At 49.7% G+C, this 23,343-nt stretch overlaps 1 protein-coding gene across 1 annotated transcript in view; it reads right to left on the bottom strand.

The window, feature by feature from the left end:
* Positions 1-23,343, bottom strand: part of LOC144929505 (regulator of G-protein signaling 3-like) — an 80,124-nt gene that overhangs the window by 22,194 nt on the left and 34,587 nt on the right. Inside the window, exon 3 of the mRNA XM_078849093.1 lies at positions 21,017-21,166. Coding sequence (XP_078705219.1) covers positions 21,017-21,166 — 150 coding nt within the window. The remainder of the gene's footprint in view (positions 1-21,016; positions 21,167-23,343) is intronic.

The raw sequence follows: 23,343 nt of genomic DNA, 5'->3' as shown, positions 1-23,343 counted from the left end.
AAACCAGCCTCAGGGGAGCCCCTTTGTGCTCAGGGCTGATTGCTGAGGCGCAGGTACCAGCGGAGGCCCGGATTTCACGCACTCTGCGGGAGGAGGACTGTCTGTTCTCGCCCAGAGAGGCAGAGTGGACAGGCTCACTGCCCACCTGGCTCCTTGGCATGGGCGGCATGGCACAGGTGAGGGGTTTAACTCTGCCCTGCGGGGAGCTGCCCCAGGCCCGAGTGCAGGCCAGCCCCCTGTCTGTGCCCCCGCATAGCGACAACCCCGTGCACGGCCCAGGGCAGCCCAGACCGACTGACTCCCAGGACTCAGCCCCACAGGCCCGGCCTGCCCCGGCCTCAGCACTCACCGAAGGTCGTGAGGTAGAAGGAAGCGTCCAGCGGGTCGGCCCGGCCAGCGCAGAGCGAGACCCTGCGGACGTCGCCGGACTCCATGGCCGCGGGCCCAGCCGGCCTGTGGGGGGGAGCTGGGGGTGCCTGGCAGGAGCCTCAGCAGCCAGTTAACACGGGCAGCGCGCAGCCTGCACAGAGCCCAGCCTCCTTCCGACTGCTCGCCCGCGTTTGAAGAGCACAAAGGGCTCCGGCAGCCCATTGGCCAGGCCGCTCTGAATGGGGAGCTGCACCTGCCTGAGCAAACAAGGCCCTGGCCACACACACACACGCTGATACACACAGAGAGACACTCACACACACACACACACACTCTGTAACACACACAGAGACACTGACACACAGAGACACTCATAAACACAGAGACACACACACACACACTCTCATACACACACAGAGACACTGACACACACACACACACACATACTCTGATACACACACAGAGACACGGACACACAGAGACACTCATAAACACAGAGACACTGACACACACACACATATGCACAGAGATACACTGACACACACACAGACACACTGATACACACACACACAGACTAACGCACACACACACTGACACTGGTGATACAGACAGACACTGACACACACACACACTGTGATACACACTGACACTGACACACACACACAGGTGCACACACACACTGACACTGGTGATACAGACAGACAACGATACAGACCGAGATACACAGATATACACTGACACTCTGATACAGATACACTGATACACGCACGTAGCTATTCTGATACACACACAGAGACATGCTGATATACATACACAATGGCACAGTGATATACACAGACAAATTCTCATTCACACACTAGTACACACACAGACACTCTCGTACACACACAGAGACACACACACTGATATACACACAGACACTCTGATACAGACACACACTGACACGCATACACAAACACACAGAGATATTCACTGACACTCTGATACACGCAGAGACACTCACACAGACACACTGATACACGCGTACAGTTATTCTGATACACACGGAGAGACACTCTGATACACACATACTGCTACACACACTGATACACACAGACACTCTGACATACATACACACACACTGACACTCTCACACAAACCCTGATACACACATTGACCCTCTGATACACACACACACACTAATACACATATACAGTGATATACATACACAAACTCTGATATACACCCACACCCACACATAGAGACACACACTGACGCACTCACATACATAAATTCTCATACACACACTCACACATTGATATACATACACAGACACTCTGATACACACACAAACAGATACACACACTGACCCCATAATATACTCACACAGAGACACTCTGATACATACACTGACATACACACACAAACTGATACACACCCACTAATACACACAGTGACCCTCTAATATACAGAAAGAACAGGAGGACTTGTGGCACCTTAGAGACTAACCAATTTATTTGAGCATAAGCTTTCGTGAGCTACAGCTCACTTCATCGGATGCATCCGGCTGTTGCAGACTAACACGGCTGTTACTCTGAAACCTCTAATATACACATACACAGACTCTCATACACACACAAATTCTGATATGCAGACACACTGATACACACATTGACCCACTGATATACAGACACACAGACACTCTGTTAGACACACACGCTGACACAATAATATATAGACACAAATTCGCATACACACACACTAATACACACACACTGATATACACACACAGAGATACTTTCATACGCATTGACCCTGGTGTACCCACACACCGATACACACACATATACGCTGATATATGCACTGACACTGATATATACACACACACTGATCTACACACAAAGACACTGACACTCTGATACACACACACTGATACACACACTAACCCTCTGATGTACACACTGATGCTCTGATCTACACACAGAGACACTCGGATACTCTGATACACAGATTTAAAACTGACCCTCTGATATATCCATATACACTGACACTCTCATACACACACATCCTGATTTCCTGGATTCACACACAGACACCATGCTTGCAAGCCGGGCAGCACTGCTGACTAAGGGCACCAGGGTGCCAAATATCAGGGGGATAGCCGTGTTAGTCTGTATCCACAAAATGTGTGTTTTTTACCCACGAAAGCTTATGCCCAAATAAAACTGTCAGTCTATAAGGTGCCACCGGACTCCTCGTTGTTTTTGTGGCACCAGGGTGGGTATTTATTGATCCCAGACATTCTGGGAGGCAATGGCAGATTTAGAGTTAGTGGGGCCCTGTGCGCAGCTTCATTTTGGGGGATCCAGCCAAGAAAAAGAACATTCTTATCTCCCCCGCCCTGCGGCACGGAGGGAGGGAGACAGCGCAGGCAGGAGCTGCCTTAGCCCTGCTGCGCTGCTGCTGAGACGTCTCTGCGTCCCTTGTGGGGAGGGGAGCAGCAGCTCTCCTTGCGCTGCCCAGCGTGGGGGCAGCGCACAGAGCCACCACCCCACGCCCCGCCGCTAGGGGGATGCAGAGACGTGCCAGCAGCCAGCCGCTTCCGGGAGCCGTGTGGGGCTACCAGCCCCGGCATGCAGGCAGCCTGCCTGCCTGAGCCCTGCTGCACCGCTGGCCGGGACTCGGGGGCAGATTGTCAGATGAGATTTGTCCTGCATTTTGGGGGCCCCATGCCACCGCACAGTTTGTTTCATGGCAAATCCGCCTCTGCTGGGAGGGGCTTAGAGCAATGGGGTTTGTTAGTGGCAAGGGAGCCAGCCCTGGGATGGCTGCTGTTAACCAGCTGGCAGAAGGGTTGTACTGAGGATGGCCTTTGCATTCTCTGCCCTTGGGGAGGAGGGGAGCTGGCCAGCTGAGGTAGTGACTATAATGTAAAACAGTCCATTGTAACAAGCAGAGTCCTAGGGAGCCCAGCCCAGCCCAGCCCCTGCCCTCGGGCAGCGCTGCCTGCTGCCATTTCTCACTCACTACCTAGGGTAGCAGATGGCAGGGGTTTCCTCTTCTGTCAAGGTACAGGATACTGAACTCAGACCTCAGGGACAGGACCACTGACGCCAGCTTTACCTGCGACAGCTGAGAACAACTTCCTGCCATAAGCCAGGCCAGGAGAAAGGAAAGGCAGAGATGCTTTTTAACTCTAGCTTCTCCCTTTCATTTCCCTTGGTGACTATGTCTGCACTGGCGATTGTTCTCCCTGTTGTTACCAGAGGCAGAACTCCACCCACGCTAGCATCAGAAGAGGCTGCAGTGTAGACGGGGCTCCGGCGACTTTGTACCACATCAGCTGGCTCTGCCCAGGGAGGGGGTTAGACACCATGATGGTCAAAAGAAAAGGAGTACTTGTGGCACCTTAGAGACTAACCAATTTATTTGAGCATGAGCTTTCGTGAGCTACAGCTCACTTCATCAGATGTTTACCGTGGAAACTGCAGCAGACTTTATATACACACAGAAATCATGAAACAATACCTCCTCCCACCCCACTGTCCTGCTGGTAATAGCTTATCTAAAGTGATCAACAGGTGGGCCATTTCCAGCACAAATCCAGGTTTTCTCACCCTCCACCCCCCCACACAAATTCACTCTCCTGCTGGTGCTAGCCCATCCAAAGTGACAACTCTTTACATAATCAAGTCGGGCTATTTCCTGCATAGATCAAGGTTTTCTCACATCCCCCCCACCCCCATACACACACAAACTCACTCTCCTGCTGGTAATAGCTCATCTAAACTGACCATTCTCCAGGTTTAAATCCAAGTTAAACCAGAACATCTGGGGGGGGGGGGGGTAGGAAAAAACAAGAGGAAACAGGCTACCTTGCATAATGACTTAGCCACTCCCAGTCTCTATTTAAGCCTAAATTAATAGTATCCAATTTGCAAATGAATTCCAATTCAGCAGTTTCTCGCTGGAGTCTGGATTTGAAGTTTTTTTGTTTTAAGATAGCGACCTTCATGTCTGTGATTGCGTGACCAGAGAGATTGAAGTGTTCTCCGACTGGTTTATGAATGTTATAATTCTTGACATCTGATTTGTGTCCATTTATTCTTTTACGTAGAGACTGTCCAGTTTGACCAATGTACATGGCAGAGGGGCATTGCTGGCACATGATGGCATAGATCACATTGGTGGATGTGCAGGTGAACGAGCCTCTGATAGTGTGGCTGATGTTATTAGGCCCTGTGATGGTGTCCCCTGAATAGATATGTGGGCACAATTGGCAACGGGCTTTGTATGATGGTCAAAACGCTTGTGTCCAGCCTACGCCAGCGCTGCACCTGCTGCCGGGCTAACAGGGAGGCTTTGTCTCCCACAGTGGCTCCACCACATATAGAGGGTTATGAGGCTGTGTCCTAGAGCAGTGGTCTCCAAAGTGCGATGCGTGCACCCCAGGGGGGTGTGCAAGACCATCCATTGGGGGCCACGGCCGGAGGAGCGCTGCGGGAACAAACAGGGCGGCGTGGCCGGAGAAGCGCCGCTGGAGGAAAAGAAAAAAAAAAAAAAAAAAGGACAGCCGGAGGAGCTGCGCCCTAAGATTGGCCAGAATGCCACCCCTTATATGAATCTGAACCCTTGGATCTGAGAACCCTTGGATCTGAAAGCCCTTGGATCTGAGAACCCTTGGATCTGAGAACAATGAAAAAGCATTCAGTTTTATTACAAGAAGACTTTTAATAGAAATAGAAGTAAATAGAAGTAAAGGAATCACCTCTGTAAAATCAGGATGGTAGATACCTTACAGGGTAATTAGATTCAAAACATAGAGAATCCCTCTAGGCAAAACCTTAAGTTACAAAAAAGACACACAGACAGAAATAGTTATTCTATTCAGCACAGTTCTTTTCTCAGCCATTTAAAGAAATCATAATCTAACACATACCTAGCTAGATTACTTACTAAAAGTTCTAAGACTCCATTCCTGGTCTATCTTTGGCAAAAGCAGCATATAGACAGACACAGATCCTTTGTTTCTCTCCCTCCTCCCAGCTTTTTAAAGTATCTTGTCTCCTCATTGGTCATTTTGGTCAGGTGCCAGCGAGGTTACCTTTAGCTTCTTAACCCTTTACAGGAGAGAGGATTTTTCCTCTGGCCAGGAGGAATTTTAAAGGGGTTTACCCTTCCCTTTATATTTATGACAAGCCTCTTTTGAGGTTTCTTACTTAATAGCGAAAGACAAAAAACCACATACCATTGGGGAATCACTTCTTCCTGCCACGGTAAAAATGGCTGAAATAATACACAGAAAACAATATGGCGACAAACTAAAATGCATTCCTTTGTCAGCAAATACTGTTGGAAGACACCTAGAAACCATTGCTGAAGATTTGAAGAAACAAGTATTAGAACAAATTACGCAGTGTGGGAGGTTTGCTATATAGTAGGATGAAAGTACAGATGTTTCTAACGTGTCAGCTTATGGTATTTGCTAGATTCTGTTTCAATAATGAAATACACAAAGAACTACTTTTTTGTGAGCCACGAAGGGAAAGATGTACCGGAGAAGATATATTCTCAACAGTAAATGACTTCTTTAATAAAAACAATGTTTTATGGAAAAACTGTGTAAGTGTAACCACTGATGAAGTGGCTGCTTTGACTGGAATAAAAAAGGGATTCCGGGGTAAGGTTACAGAGATAGAACCACACGTGAAATTCATTCACTGCATCATTCATAGGCAAGCTATTGCAGCAAAGAAGTTGGAGCCAGAAGTGCACAAAGTGCTACAGGATGTCATCGATGTGGTTAATTTTATAAAAACAAGACCTTTAAATAGTAGAATCTTTACAATACTTTGTAATGAGATGGGGAGTGATCATGAAAATCTTTTGTACCACACAGAGGTTTGCTGGTTATCTCTTGGCAAAGTGCTTAAAAGAGTTGTCGAACTTAAAGATGAGTTACACATTTTTCTTTTACAAAAAGACAAGTGTTCCAAATTTGCTGACCTTTTCCGTGATGACAAGTGGCTGTCAGTAGTATGCTACCTAGCAGATATTTTCAAAAAAATAAACACACTTAATCTGTCCCTTCAAGGTAAAGGTGACGTTTTAACAATGAGTGAGAAAGTAACTGCTTTTCTAAAGAAACTCGTGCTATGGAGAGCATTTTGAAAATGGATGTTTGGAAATGTTTCCATCGTTATGTGATTTTGTTGCCGAAAATGATGTAAGTGTGTTACCTATAAAAACTCTCATATCTGCACACTTAAAAAACTTGGAAACAGAATTTTCTAACCTGTTTAAAAATCTTCCAAATGAAGAGTTTCAGTGGGTTTTGAACTCATTTGTTAAAAATATAAAAATGCAACACCTTCCGATTAGTTTGCAAGAACAACTGATTGACATCAGGGAAGATGGATATTTACTAGCCAAATTTCAACAAAACCCTTTGAATAATTGGTGGCTGGGATTGAAAAATGAGTATCACGATTTAGTAACCGCAGCCAACGATGCACTTCTTCCCTTTGGATCCATGTACCTTTGTGAGGCATCTTTTTCAGCTACGACAGCCATTAAAACCAAGCATCGAAATAGGCTGAACTTAGAGCCAGACCTTCGAGTCGCTGTATCACAAAGTGTTAAACCAAGATTTTCAAAAACAACGAAGTATAGTCAATCACATTGCTCTCACAAAAAATATTATTATTAATAATAATTTTTTAGTGAGCAAAATGTTTTTGTACTGTTAATAAAATAAAATAAATATTTTTAGGGTTAGCGTTAGAGCAGCGAACAGCACAGCAGCTAACAGAAGGAGTTTGCCTGGGAGTTCACCCGGGGAGAGCCCACCAAGGCTTACATCTTGCTGGCTTCTCTGAGTAGTCACTGCAACTCCTGAGGAAGCTCGTAGAAGGAAGGTAATATGGATGGGGAGTGTTCAGCTGTTGTGACCTGCACTGGATGTGCCATGTTTGTCTTTCTTCCACAGGACAGAAGCGACTTTGTCTGTACAAAGTGCAAGCTGGTCTCCATATTGGAAGAGAAGGTTCAAGGTCTGGAGCAACAGGTATTGACCCTGCGTTGCATAACAGAAACTGAAGATTTCCTGGACAGACGTCAGGATATGCTTCTACGGGCACAAATTTCTGAAGATTCAGAGCAGGCTGCGCAGTGGGGCAGGAGGACGGGGAAGAAATTTGGCATCATGTGACCTCCATAAGAAAAACGGGGAACGTCCATGTACCAGCAATGCAGATACAGGTAAGTGACCGTTTTCATGTTCTCTCCACAGGTACCATTGTGGGGAGTGGCCCAGATGATACATCTGAGGGAAGGGAGCAGAAGGAGACTCCGCCAATTGGAAGGCATGAGATGCACTGTCCTAGGGTTGGGGCTTCCACGACCACCGCTCCCAAGAGAAGGAGGTGGGTGGTGGTGGTCGGGCACTCTCTCCTCAGGGGGACTGAGTCATCTATCTGCCGCCCGACCGGGAAAACCGAGAAGTCTGCTGCTTGCCAGGAGCAAAGATTCGCGATGTGACGGAGAGACTGCCGAGACTCATCAAGCCCTTGGATTGCTACCCCTTCCTGCTTCTCCACGTGCGCACCAATGATACTGCCAAGAATGACCTTGAGCGGATCACTGCAGACTACGTAGCTCTGGGAAGAAGGATAAAGGAGTTTGAGGCGCAAGTGGTGTTCTCGTCCATCCTCCCCGTGGAAGGAAAAGGTCTGGGTAGAGACCGTCAAATCGTGGAAGTCAACAAATGGATACGCAGGTGGTGTCGGAGAGAAGGCTTTGGATTCTTTGACCATGGGATCGTGTTCCAAGAAGGAGGAGTGCTAGGCAGAGATGGGCTCCACCTAACGAAGAGAGGGGAAGAGCATCTTCGCAAGCAGGCTGGCTAACCTAGTGAGGAGGGCTTTAAACTAGGTTCACTGGGGGAAGGAGACCAAAGCCCTGAGGTAAGTGGGGAAGTGGGATATCGGGAGGAAGCATGAGCAGGAGCACGCGACAGGGGAGGGTTCCTGCCTCATACTGAGAAAGAGGGGCGATCAGCGGGTTATCTGAAGAGCCTATACACAAATGCACGAAGCCTGGGAAACAAGCAGGGAGAACTGGAAGTCCTGGCACAGTCAAGGAATTATGATGTGATTGGAATAACAGAGACTTGGTGGGATAACTCACATGACTGCAGTACTGTCATGGATGGATATAAGCTGTTCAGGAAGGACAGGCAGAGCAGAAAAGGTGGGGGAGTTGCACTGTATGTAGGAGAGCAGTATGACTGCTCAGAGCTCAAGTATGAAACTGCAGAAAAACCTGAAAGTCTCTGGATTAAGTTTAGAAGTGTGAGCAACAAGGGTGATGTTGTGATGGGAATCTGCTATAGACCACCGGACCAGGGGGATGAGGTGGACGAGGCTTTCTTCTGGCAACTAACGGAAGTTACTAGATTGCAGGCCCTGGTTCTCATGGGAGACTTCAATCACCCTGATATCTGCTGGGAGAGCAATTCAGCGGTGAACAGACAATCCAGGAAGTTTTTGGAAAATGTAGGGGACAATTTCCTGGTGCAAGTGCTGGAGGAACCAACTAGGGGCAGAGCTCTTCTTGACCTGCTGCCCACAAACCGGGAAGAATTAGTAGGGGAAGTGGATGGGAACCTGGGAGGCAGTGACCATGAGATGGTCAAGTTCAGGATCCTGACACAAGGAAGAAAAGAAAGCAGCAGAATACGGACCCTGGACTTCAGAAAAGCAGACTTTGACTCCCTCCGGGAACTGATGGGCAAGATCCCCTGGGAGAATAACATGAGCGGGAAAGGAGTCCAGGAGAGCTGGCTGTATTTTCAAGAATCCTTACTGAGGTTACAGGGACAAACCATCCCGATGTGTAGAAAGAATAGTAAATATGGCAGGCGACCAGCTTGGCTTAACAGTGAAATCCTTGCTGATCTTAAACACAAAAAAGAGGCTTACAAGAAGTGGAAGATTGGACAGATGACCAGGGATGAGTATAAAAATATTGCTCGGGCATGCAGGAGTGAAATCAGGAAGGCCAAATCACACCTGGAGTTGCAGCTAGCAAGAGATGTTAAGAGTAACAAGAAGGGTTTCTTCAGGCATGTTGGCAACAAGAAGAAAGCCAAGGAAAGTGTGGGCCCCTTACTGAATGAGGGAGGCAACCTAGTGACAGAGGATGTGGAAAAAGCTAATGTACTCAATGCTTTTTTTGCCTCTGTCTTCACGAACAAGGTCAGTTCCCAGACTACTGCACTGGACAGCACAGCATGGCGAGGAGGTGACCAGCCCTCTGTGGAAAAAGAAGTGGTTCGGGACTATTTAGAAAAGCTGGACGAGCACAAGTCCATGGGGCCGGATGCGTTGCATCCAAGAGTGCTAAAGGAGTTGGCAGATGTGATTGCAGAGCCATTGGCCATTATCTTTGAAAACTCATGGCGATCGGGGGAAGTCCCGGACAACTGGAAAAAGGCTAATGTAGTGCCCATCTTCAAAAAAGGGAAGAAGGAGGATCCTGGGAACTACAGGCCAGTCAGCCTCACCTCAGTCCCCGGAAAAATCATGGAGCAGGTCCTCAAGGAATCAATTCTGAAGCACTTAGAGGAGAGGAAAGTGATCAGGAACGGTCAGCATGGATTCACCAAGGGCAAGTCATGCCTGACTAATCTAATTGCCTTCTATGATGAGATAACTGGTTCTGAGGATGAGGGGAAAGCAGTGGACGTGTTGTTCCTTGACTTTAGCAAAGCTTTTGACACTGTCTCCCACAGTATTCTTGCCAGCAAGTTAAAGAAGTATGGGCTGGATGAATGGACTATAAGGTGGGTAGAAAGCTGGCTAGATTGTCGAGCTCAATGGGTAGTAATCAATGGCTCCATGTCTAGTTGGCAGCCGGTATCAAATGGAATGCCCCAAGGGTCGGTCCTGGGGCCAGTTTTGTTCAATATCTTCATAAATGATCTGGAGGATGGTGTGGATTGCACCCTCAGCAAGTTTGCAGATGACACTAAACTGGAAGGAGAGGTAGATACGCTGGAGGGTAGGGATAGGATACAGAGGGACCTAGACAAATTGGAGGATTGGGCCAAAAGAAATCTGATGAGGTTCAACAAGGACAAGTGCAGAGTCCTGCACTTAGGACGGAAGAATCCCATGCACCGCTACAGACTAGGGACCGAATGGCTCGGCAGCAGTTCCGCAGAGAAGGACCTAGGGGTTACAGAGAACGAGAAGCTGGATATGAGTCAACAGTGTGCCCTTGTTGCCAAGAAGGCCAATGACATTTTGGGATGTATAAGTAGGGGTATTGCCAGCAGATCGAGGGATGTGATTGTTCCTCTCTATTTGACACTGGTGAGGCCTCATCTGGAGTACTGTGTCCAGTTTTGGGCCCCACACTACAAGAAGGACGTGGAAAAATTGGAAAGAGTCCAGCGGAGGGCGACAAAAATGATTAGGGGACTGGAACACATGAGTTATGAGGAGAGGCTGAGGGAACTGGGGATATTTAGTCTAAGGAAGAGAAGAATGAGGGGGGATTTGACAGCTGCTTTCAACTACCTGAAAGGGGGTTCCAAAGAGGATGGATCTAGACTGTTCTCAGTGGTAGCAGATGACAGAACAGGGAGTAATGGTCTCAAGTTGCAGTGGGGGAGATTTAGGTTGGATATTAGGAAAAACTTTTTCACTAGGAGGGTGGTGAAACACTGGAATGCGTTATGTAGGGAGATGGTGGAATCTCCTTCCTTAGAAGTTTTTAAGGCCAGGCTTGACAAAGCCCTGGCTGGGATGATTTAATTGGGAATTGGTCCTGGTTTGAGCAGGGGGTTGGACTAGATGACCTCCTGAGGTCCCTTCCAACCCTGATATTCTATGATTCTATGAAATATTTTAAAAATATTGTTTATTTCATCTTTATCTCATCCTTTTTTAATTTCTATTTTTGTGTATGTTTTATAATGTACATAATATATTAGAACAGTAGTACATGTATATAATTTATAAATAAATAAATATACATATATTGGGGATGTGCGCTCAAAACATTTTTACTGGCAGGGGTGCGCGATCAAAAAAGTTTGGAGACCACTGGCCTAGAGCAGGAAGCAAATGGCCCTGCAGGCGGAGCCTGTCTGGAGGGCCGGGAGGGTTCAGGGCGTCACAGGCAGATCTGTACACTCCAGCCAAGCTGTTATTTACGCACCCATTGTGCTAGGTCCTGTGTGTAAGCAGCGTCTGAATGGGCTCTCCCTTGCCATCTAGTGATGAACTGGGGAAAAGACCTCAGGAGCATTCTATCTGCACAGACACATCAACTCTGCCTAAGTGATCAGAGAACAGATCCTCTTGCCAAAGCAGAGGCGACGAGTAACTGTTGATAGTGGAAGGGGGCACAATTTAACGGTTTTGATAGTATGCCAAAAAAAGAAATAAAAGTATAAACCCTGGCAGAAATCCATGTGCCCCTCCCCCTATGTGCCGCCTCTGTGCCAAAGTGATCAATTTTGGCTATTTTGGGTAAAGAAAGTCAAGAGAGATGACTCCAGCAACTGGAGATCCATCTCTCTCTGTTCCAGCATGTACAAATTTTATCCCAGTTGCCTCGCGGCTGGGTTAACAGACTGGTCAGTGAACAGAGGAGCTCCATCCAGGAAGGCTTCCTGTCATGTGAACCCTTCTACGAACACAACTTTGTCCTTCGAACTGCCATCCACAGAGCCAGAAGGGCACTGAGGCAATGTGCCATAGCATGACTTGACCTGGCTAATGCTTTCAGATCCATGTCCCATCAGCATATTTTTGCCATGCTCCAAGAATATGGGATGACTGAAAACTTTCTAAAACTGGTCCAGTAACTTTATGTAGGCTGCACCACCACCATCCGCTGCATGGAAGGAGAGACTCCAAAAATTCCAATCCGTAGCAGCATGAAGCAAGGCAGTCCCCTCAGCCCCACTGTTTTCAACCTAGCCATGGAACCACACATTCGAGTGATCTCCAGTGGTCTAGACTGTTTGGACCTGTATGGCAACAGAATGAATATCCTGGCCTACGCAGAGGATCTGGTCCTTATCGCAGACAGCCCTGAGAGTCTCCAACAAATGCTCAATGTCACCAGCCAGGCTACCAACTTGATGGGATTCCACTTCAACGCTAGGAAATGCGCATCCCTGCATATCAATGGCAGTAGAAGGGACTTGGTCCAGGCGACACCATTCTAGATCCAGGGTGAACCCATGATCTTCCTTGAAGATGGGCAAGCATACCAACATCTGGGCACGCCCACGGGTTTCCATGTCCAGCAGACATCTGAGGATATGGTCCCAGCAATCCTATGGGATGTGGCCAAGATCGACTCCTCCCTACTGCCACCATGGCAGAAGATCAGCACCTTGAACACCTTCCTGATCCCCTGTATTTCATTTGTCCTGAGGGGATCTGCCATGGTGACGGTACCTCTCAAGAAGATGGACAACACCATCAGGCAGCTAGTGAAGAAGTGGATGTTTCTTCTCCAGAGGGCCAGCAATGAACTGGTGTACATCTCGCACAGGCAGAGCGGCGCCAAGGTCCCTCAAATGGGTGATCTGTGCGATGTTGCAGTGATCACTCATGCCTTCTGACGTGCCCGGACGCCATGGTGAGGAACATCGCAGCAAGTGCTATGCATGATGTCATGAAGAAGCGAATCACCAGGACCCGCTCCAACCAAGAGGTCGCCACCTACCTGAGCGGCTCCCTGGAAGGTGAATTTGGAAGAGTGGGGAGAGGCTTTGCTTTGGACTCATGCTTGCAATGCTACGAGATGACTGGAGAAGCATATCGGCTGCCACTGGACGTGGTACGAGGAATGCCAGGAGCTGGGAGTCCTGGTGCCACAGGTGAAGAACACAGAGCACACAGTTATCACTCTGAGAGCTAGAAACATGCTGGAGACAACCCTGAAGGATGCTATCTGCTGCCAGTACGTGGGAAACCTGAAATGGAAGCCGGACCAGGGCAAGGCCTTTGAGGTGACATCCAAGCAATCACTTCCAGGGGCAATCACTTCCAGCTTCACCCAATTTGCTGACTGGAGGTTCATCCACAGGGCCCGTCTCAACTGCGTCCCGCTGAACGGAGCTGTCTGCCATGGGACAAGCGATGCAGGAAGTGCAGCTATGCCAATGAGACCCTACCCCAAGTCCTGTGTATCTGCAAGCCTCATTCCAGAGCCTGGCAGCTGCACGTCAACACCATCCAGGATTGCCTAGTCAGAGCCATCCCGCCACCCATGGGGAAGGTGGCCGTGAACTCCACCATCCCTGGAACGGACAGCCAACTGTGACCAGACATCGTCATCACTAATGAAGAATAGAAGAAGATCATCATGGTGGATGTCACAGTTCCTTTTGAGAACAGAACCCTGGCCTTCCGTGACACCCAAGCTCAAAAGCTGGAGAAATACACCCCTCGGGCTGACACCTTGAGAGCTAGGAGTTACTAGGTCCAAACTCATGCGCTGATCGTCGGAGCCCTGGGCACATGGGATCCTACTAACAAGCAAGTGTTCCAGGAATGTGGAATGTGGTCAGCACTACACTTGGCTGATGCGGCAACTCATGGTATCAGGTGCCATCAGGTAGTTGAGGGACATCTATTTAGAACAAATCACCGGACATCAGCAATACCAGGAGAGACGAGTTGGAGTGCCATTTAGAAATTAAGTCTGGAAAGTAACTGAAATACTTCTCTGGTGGATTGTATTTACTGAGGGACAACCGATCCTAAATCATAGAATCATAGAATATCAGGGTTGGAAGGGACCTCAGGAGGTCATCTAGTCCAACCCCCTGCTCAAACCAGGACCAATCCCCAATTAAATCATCCCAGCCAGGGCCTTGTCAAGCCTGACCTTAAAAACTTCTAAGGAAGGAGATTCCACCACCTCCCTACGTAACGCATTCCAGTGTTTCACCACCCTCCTAGTGAAAAAGTTTTTCCTAATATTCAACCTAAATCTCCCAACTGCAACTTGACACCATTACTCCTTGTCCTGTCATCCGCTACCACTGAGAATAGTATAGATCCATCCTCTTTGGAATGCCCTTTCACGTAGTTGAAAGCAGCTATCAAATCCCCTCTCATTCTTCTCTTCTGCAGTCTAAACAATTCCAGTTCCCTCAGCTTCTCCTCATAAGTCATGTGTTCCAGTCCCCTAATCATTTTTGTTGCCCTCCGCTGGACTCTCTCCAATTTTTCTACATCCTTCTTGTAGTGTGGGGCCCAAAACTGGACACAATACTCCAGATGAGGCCTCACCAATGTTGAATAGAGGGGAACGATCAAGTCCCTCGATCTGCTGGCAATGCCCCTACTTATACATCCCAAAATGCCATTGGCCTTCTTGGCAACAAGGGCACACTGTTGACTCATATCCAGCTTCTCGTCCACTGAAACCCCTAGGTCCTTTTCTGCAGAACTGCTGCCGAGCCATTCGGTCCCTAGTCTGTAGCGGTGCATTGGATTCTTCTGTCTTAAGTGCAGGACTCTGCACTTGTCCTTGTTGAACCTCATCAGATTTCTTTTGGCCCAATCCTCCAACTTGTCTAGGTCCCTCTGTATCCTATCCCTAAACTCCAGCGTATCTACCTCTCCTCCCAGTTTAGTGTCGTCTGCAAACTTCCTGAGGGTGCAATCCACACCATCCTCCAGATCATTTATGAAGATATTGAACAAAACCGGCCTCAGGACCGACCCTTGGGGCACCCGCTTGATACTGGCTGCCAACTAGACATGGAGCCATTGATCACTATCCGTTGAGCCCGACAATCTAGCCAACTTTCTACCCACCTTATAGTGCATTCATCCAGCTCATACTTCTTTAACTTGCTGGCAAGAATACTGTGGGAGACAGTATCAAAAGCTTTGCTAAAGTCAAGGAACAACACGTCCACTGCTTTCCCTTCATCCACAGAACCAGTTATCTCATCATAGAAGGCGATTAGATTAGTCAGGCATGACTTTCCCTTGGTGAATCCATGCTGACTGTTCCTGATCACTTTCCTCTCATCAAAGTGCTTCAGAATTGATTCCTTGAGGACCTGTTCCATGATTTTTCCGGGGACTGAGGTGAGGCTGACTGGCCTGTAGTTCCCAGGATCCTCCTTCTTCCCTTTTTTAAAGATGGGCACTACATTAGCCTTTTTCCAGTCGTCCGGGACCTCCCCCGATCGTCCTGAGTTTTCAAAGATAATGGCCAATGGCTCTGCAATCACATCCGCCAACTCCTTTAGCACCCTCGGATGCAGCGCATCCGGCCCCATGGACTTGTGCTCGTCCAGCTTTTCTAAATAGTCCCGAACCACCTCTTTCTCCACAGAGGGCTGGTCACCTCCTCCCCACGCTGCCTGATGCCTGTCGTTTTCTGCCTGGCGGCATTGTCCCACCCACCTCCATAACCCTCCACAGCACCCAGTCTGCCCCCGGAGTATGGATGGACAGGAGCTAGAGCACTCTCTTCTCACCGGCCCCCCGGTTTAATGAGGGCTGGGATCCCACAAAGACCAGGGCGGGACAAACACTCCCAGAAGGCTGGGATGCCCCCGCCAGCTGGCTTGGGCAGTGAGCCAACGCCGGCCCAGAGGAGCATGGTGCACAGCAAAGCTCGAGAGCTCCCTCTACTGGGCACATGGCATATGCACTGATCCCGCTGCATTTCAGCATCAAAAGAATCCTAAGGATTTTTTGGCAACTAACAGATCCGGAGCTGCTCTGGGCTAACTGAGGAACACTGTCTGTGGGGCTGGTGACTGGGCTGCTACTGTATGGATAGACTGATTTCGTTTAATAGGGGGCTGTTGGGAAGGGAAAGAATGGCTCAAGATAAGCTTATCAAGGGCCAAATCGCACCTGGAGCTGCAGCTAGCCAGAGATGTCAAGAGTAACAAGAAGGGTTTCTTCAGGTATGTTGGCAACAAGAAGAAAGCCAAGGAATGTGTGGGCCCCTTACTGAATGAGGGAGGCAACCTAGTGACAGAGGATGTGGAAAAAGCTAATGTACTCAATGCTTTTTTTGCCTCTGTTTTCACTAACAAGGTCAGCTCCCAGACTGCTGCGCTGGGCATCACAAAATGGGGAAGAGATGGCCAGCCCTCTGTGGAGATAGAGGCGGTTAGGGACTATTTAGAAAAGCTGGACGTGCACAAGTCCATGGGGCCGGACGAGTTGCATCCGAGAGTGCTGAAGGAATTGGCGGCTGTGATTGCAGAGCCATTGGCCATTATCTTTGAAAACTCGTGGCGAACGGGGGAAGTCCCGGATGACTGGAAAAAGGCTAATGTAGTGGCAATCTTTAAAAAAGGGAAGAAGGAGGATCCTGGGAACTACAGGCCAGTCAGCCTCACCTCAGTCCCTGGAAAAATCATGGAGCAGGTCCTCAAAGAATCAATCCTGAAGCACTTGCTTGAGAGGAAAGTGATCAGGAACAGCCAGCATGGATTCACCAAGGGAAGGTCATGCCTGACTAATCTAATCGCCTTTTATGATGAGATTACTGGTTCTGTGGATGAAGGGAAAGCAGTGGATGTATTGTTTCTTGACTTTAGCAAAGCTTTTGACACGGTCTCCCACAGTATTCTTGTCAGCAAGTTAAGGAAGTATGGGCTGGATGAATGCACTACAAGGTGGGTAGAAAGCTGGCTAGATTGTCGGGCTCAACGGGTAGTGATCAATGGCTCCATATCTAGTTGGCAGCCGGTATCAAGCAGAGTGCCCCAGGGGTCGATCCTGGGGCCGGTTTTGTTCAATATCTTCATAAATGATCTGGAGGATGGTGTGGATTGCACTCTCAGCAAATTTGCGGATGATACTAAACTGGGAGGAGTGGTAGATACGCTGGAGGGGAGGGATAGGATACAGAAAGACCTAGACAAATTGGAGGATTGGGCCAAAAGAAATCTGATGAGGTTCAATAAGGATAAGTGCAGGGTCCTGCACTTAGGACGGAAGAACCCAATGCACAGCTACAGACTAGGAACCGAATGGCTAGGCAGCAGTTCTGCGGAAAAGGACCTAGGGGTGACAGTGGACGAGAAGCTGGATATGAGTCAGCAGTGTGCCCTTGTTGCCAAGAAGGCCAATGGCATTTTGGGATGTATAAGTAGGGGCATAGCGAGCAGATCGAGGGACGTGATCGTCCCCCTCTACTTGACATTGGTGAGGCCTCATCTGGAGTACTGTGTCCAGTTTTGGGCCCCACACTTCAAGAAGGATGTGGATAAATTGGAGAGAGTCCAGCGAAGGGCAACAAAAATGATTAGGGGACTGGAACACATGAGTTATGAGGAGAGGCTGAGGGAGCTGGGATTGTTTAGCCTGCAGAAGAGAAGAATGAGGGGGGATTTGATAGCTGCTTTCAACTACCTGAAAGGGGGTTCCAAAGAGGATGGCTCTAGACTGTTCTCAATGGTAGCAGATGACAGAACGAGGAGTAATGGTCTCAAGTTGCAGTGGGGGAGGTTTAGATTGGATATTAGGAAAAACTTTTTCACTAAGAGGGTGGTGAAACACTGGAATGCGTTACCTAGGGAGGTGGTAGAATCTCCTTCCTTAGAGGTTTTTAAGGTCAGGCTTGACAAAGCCCTGGCTGGGATGATTTAACTGGGAATTGGTCCTGCTTTGAGCAGGGGGTTGGACTAGATGACCTTCTGGGGTCCCTTCCAACCCTGATATTCTATGATTCTATGATTCTAAGCTACCTCTCAGCAAACACTGAGCTCTCAAGGGGCAATGCCAGAACTATTAGTTTTCTACTATTTTCTATTAGTTGCCTCCTCTCCAGCCAACCCCCAAACCTGGTTTGCACCAGGACAGAAGATACGAGGGAACACAGAAAGAACAAGACAGCTCTGGCAGGATGAAAAAGGACCCTATCTGCAGTGAGAGGGAACCAGGCTGAGCCACAGGGCCCCGCTGAGGCCATCTGACGAAGTCGGGCCTGCCTAGGTTGGCAGTGGGGGATGGCAGGACTCTAGGCAAGGCACACAGCTGGAGGCAGTTGTTTTAAAATCCATTTTCTCTAATGCTCTCTTCCTGCTGCAAAGCAAGCCCTGCTCTGGGTCAGAAGGCTGCCAGGTCACGCTGCTCCACACTGGTCACAGACTCCCACAGGGAGGGACCACAGGAGCTGAACCCAGCTGGACATGTGGGGTAAGCGCAGTGGCTACACAGACATCTGTAGCCCAGAGCCCATTCTAAGTGTGGGCGAATCGTGGCATTCCACCTCAGGAGAAGTAAAGGCTGACATCAAAGGGGGGCACTCAGAGGTAAAAGAGGGGCCAGAGGGGCCGAAGTGTCCCAGTGACTGGTCTCTGAACACTGGTTTGTTGCAGAAGCAGTAAAGTTCCCATCTCTTTATGGGGAGCCGCTGCTTGGAATGTTAGTTGTTACACCTCTGTCTGCAAATCCTGACACCTCCTAGGGTGCTCTGTAGCGGCTGTACCCGAGGGGCTGGGATTTGCTGATAACTGGGTTTAATCAAATACATTTGTTGTTTCAAGTTTTAGGTGACAAAACTTTTTTGATTTCTACAATGTCAGGTGACAAGAGGCACCTGGGTCTCTAGGCAGCATGATCCAGTGGACCAGGCAATGCACCGGGCAGCAGAGGACCTGGATTCTGTCCCTGTCTCTGCCACAGCCAGCTGGGTACCCTTGGGCAAGTCACCTCTGCTCACTGTGTCTGTTCCAGCCCTTGGCTGTCCTGGCTAGTCAGCGGGAAGCTCTTTGGGATGGAACCTAGCACAGTGGGGCCTCAAGACACTTCTGGAATGTTGATAAGTCACCATTCAAACCAGCTTCCCTCAGAGGCCTGGCCCCCATCTCCCATGCATCGCTTGCGGGCATGTGCACCTCTCAGCCTTGGCCTCTCCCTGCCCAGGACACTGCACTGAGTTTCGAGATGGTGACATCACCTTAAGTTGGAAATTTGACTTAAGCTCCCCCAGAGCCACCTGCTGCCCGCCTGCAGTGCCTAGGGACACAGTTCACTGGCACCCTCTCCTGGCAGTGCCGGCTCTGTTCTGCCATTTGGGCCAAGGGCTGTAATTACTCCCAGTGCTTGTAAATCAGCTACGGCGCTCCCCACAAGAAGCCCAATCATTTCACCCTAGCTCTTTGGGAGTCAGGGACTGAACCATTAACTCCTCCGCCAGCCACGGGCCAATCTCTACCCCCTTGGGCAGCCCCACAGCTGCCCCACTGATTTTGGGGGCATTCCCCAGCAGATTTCTCTGCATGAACTACCATCACAGGGACAGATTAGGGTTTTGTGGGGCCCCTGGGCCAGAGAAAGTGGGGGCCCTTCCTCACCCCTTCCACCTGGAGTCCGTCCGTCCTTCCCCCCACTCCCTTCCCCAGTGCTCCTGCCCAGGAAATGGGGTCAGGACACGGGGGATTGCCCCACTCTGCCCGCCCAACTGGCACTCCTTCCAGGGAGCGGGGTCAGGGCATGGGGGTACCCATTTTTCCGGGGGCCCCCAATTGGCCGGGGTACCTTGGCACGGGTCCCATTGGCCCAGTGGCTAATCCGCCACTGGTCACACACTGCTGCAGGAGACATGGAAACAGTGTCCCAGAGAGACAGAGCTGAGTCAGGCTGATCCACTGCACATCTGGGAGCCTTTAATTGCATGGATTAATGGTTGGTCCAGTCCTGGGCTCCCACCGTGCTTACCCCATATGGCAGGCACAGACTCACTAGGGACAGGGACAGCCAGCTCAGGGGTTCCTCAGCATGACCCTGGCTCTGGCTCGGATCCAGCCCAGCTTGGTAGAGGGTGAAAGCTGACAATCTACAGCCCGACAATTGCTCTGTGCCTGTCTCTCAGGAACACCAGCCCATATGGCAATCCTTGCTGGCAACAGCCCAACAGGCCTGGAGTAGGGACTCCCCTCGCAGCCCTAGAAGAGGTGCCCCCAGATGGGGAAGAGAGGCACTGCCCTGCCGGGGGGCGGGGACTTGCCCCAGCCAGGCTGTCACTGCTCCGTGGGTATGGAGAGGAGCAGCCCACCCTTTGTCGTGTCTGTATACCACTGGGCATTACAAATCCACTGGGATGGGGCTCGGGCAGCCTCCCCTGGGCAAAACAAGCTCATCTCCTCCATCTCTGTGCATCCAGCATGGGGTGTCCTGTCACAAGCGTTCTCACTGCATTGCAAGGTGCAGGGGCGCTGGGGAGTGCCTAGCACAGCAGTCCCTTTTGGGGCCAGCAGAGTCCCACAGGAGAGCAAAGCTGCTGGCCTGGACAGTAGTCAGGGCGGCTTCTCCCCAGCTCTGCGGGAGGGAACGATTTCACAGCACCTTCTAGAGGAGGCCGGGATTATGCCTGCCCAGTCTGCTGCCTGGTATTGCAACGCCAGACCTGATCTCGCAGGCCACAAGGGCGCTATTGTCAGCTGGTGGTTGCTGCATGCTCCCCTGGCACTGCACCACCCTGCTGTGCTCACGCTGCTCCATGCTCAGTGACCTCCCCTTCCCCAAAGCAGGCATCCCCCGCAGCCACTCATCCCCCAGCCATACAGCACCTTGCCGCACCCACCCAGGGCAGCCCCTGCAGTGCTGGGCGCCCCCTTTCCTCTGGGCAGGGACCTCCTGCAGTCACCTACCCTTTCCTTTCGCTGTGGAGTGGCTGATCTTCCTCCGCCTGCTCACACACGCCCCTCTCTGCTTCCTTGGCAAGGATTGGACCACGGCAACCTTCACCTCAGGGGACAGCGCACGCGCCGTCTCCATGGTCTGGAAACTCCAGTCCATCCCTGCCAGAGAGAAGACAGCACAGCTGAGAACAGCCTCGCTCAGCACATGGCACAGACAGAGCGGTGGCCACATGGTGTGCGCCAGGCTGTGCAGCACCCTCCACCTCACCTTCTCCAGGTACAATCATTCCCCCTGCCCAGCCATGCTCTGCCCCAGACACCCGCCAGGGCCCATCCCCCCTCTGGATGCATCATGTATAAGGCAATCTCCTCTAACCCCCTTCGGCCATCAGTCCAGGAGCTGGGAAGGAGATCGCTGCCCACAGGGCTACTCTGTGAGCATGCACTTGACCTGTAACACAGAGCAGCAAGTAGCAGCAGCTCTGTGAACCATGGCAAGGGGCCAACCTGTGAGCTCACCCTGGGTTTAGATGCAGATTTGCCACACAGAGAGGGAATTGTTTCCCACTGGTCAGAGTAATTCCCTGTGCCCCCTTGGGACACAGAGCTCATGTATCAGCGTGGTAGCTGAGTTAGTCTGTATCAGCAAAAACAACGAGGAGTCCTTGAGGCACCTTAGAGACTAACAAATTTATTTGGGCATAAGCTTTCATGGGCTAGAACCCACTTCATCAGATGCATGGAGTGGAAAATACAGGAGCAGGTATAAATGCATGAAAGGATGGAAGTTGCCTTACCAAGTGTGAGGTCGGTCTAATGAGACAATTCACTTAACAGCAGGATACCAAGGGAGGAAAAATAACTTTTGAAGTGGTAATGAGAGTGGCCCATTACAGACAGTTGACAAGAAGGTGTGAGTAACAGTAGGGGGAAATTAGTACTGGGGAAATTAGGTTTAGGTTTTTTAATGACCCAACCATTCCCAGTCATTATTCAGGCCTAATCTGATGGTGTCCAGTTTGCAAATTAATTCCAGTTCTGCAGTTACATGTTGGAGTCTGTTTTTGAAGTTTTTTTGCTGAAGAATTGCCACTTGTAGGTCTGTTATTGAGTGGCCAGAGAGTCTGAAGTGTTCTCCTACTGGTTTTTGAATGTTATGATTCCTGAGGTCAGATTTGTGTCCATTTATTCTTTTGCATAGAGACTGTCCAGTTTGGCTAATGTACATGGCAGAGGGGCATTGCTGGCACATGATGGCATATATCACATTGGTAGATGTGCAGGTGAACGAGCCCTGATGGTGTGGCTGATGTGGTTAGGTCCTATGATGGTGTCCCTTGAATAGATATGTGGACAGAGTTAGCACCGGGGTCTGTTGCAGGGTTTGGTTCCTGGGTTGGTGTTTTTCTAGTGTGGTGTGTAGTTGCTGGTGAATATTTGCTTCAGGTTGGGGGGCTGCCTGTAAGCAAGGACTGGCCTGTCTCCCAAGGTCTGTGTGAGTGAGGGATCGTCCTTCGGGTTAGGTTGTAGATCCTTGATGATGTGCTGGAGATGTTTTAGTTGGGGGCTGTAGGTGACGGCTAGTGGCGTTCTGTTACTTTCTTTGTTGGGCCTGTCTTGTAGTAGGTGACTTCTGGGTACCCTTCTGGCTCTGTCAATCTGTTTCTTCACTTCACCAGGTGGGTATTGTGGTTGTAAGAATGCTTGATAGAGATTCTGTACGTGTTTGTTTCTGTCTGAGGGGTTGGAGCAAATGCAGTTGTATCTTAGAGCTTGGCTGTAGACAATGGATCGTGTGATGTGGTCTGGATGAAAAGCTGGAGGCATATAGGTAAGTATAGCGGTCAGTAGCTTTCCGGTACAGGGTGGTGTTTATGTGACTATCGCTTATTAGCACTGTAGTGTCTAGGAAATGGACCTCTTGTGCAGACTGGTCCAGGTTGAGGTTGATGGTGCGATGGAAATTGTTGAAATCTTGGTGGAATTCCTCGAGGGCTTCTTTTCCATGGGTCCAGATGATGAAGATGTCATCAATGTAGTGCAAGTAGAATAGAGGCATTAGGAGACGAGAGCTGAGGGAGCGTTGTTCTAAGTCAGCCATAAAAATGTTGGCATACTGTGGGGCCATGTGGGTACCCATAGCAGTGCCACTGACTTGAAGGTATACATTGTCCCCAAATGTGAAATAGTTGTGTGTGAGGACAAAGTCACAAAGTTCAGCCACCAGGTTTGCCGTGATGGTATCGGGGATGCTATTCCTGATGGCCTGTAGTCCATCTTTGTGTGGAATGTTGGTGTAGAGGGCTTCTAGATCCATAGTGGCCAGGATGGTGTTT

Source organism: Lepidochelys kempii, chromosome 16 (genome assembly GCF_965140285.1).
Source record: "Lepidochelys kempii isolate rLepKem1 chromosome 16, rLepKem1.hap1, whole genome shotgun sequence".
NCBI classification, from domain to species: Eukaryota; Metazoa; Chordata; order Testudines; family Cheloniidae; genus Lepidochelys; species Lepidochelys kempii.
Note: the sequence above shows the minus strand (reverse complement) of the source record. Positions and strands in the feature narration are given on the sequence as shown.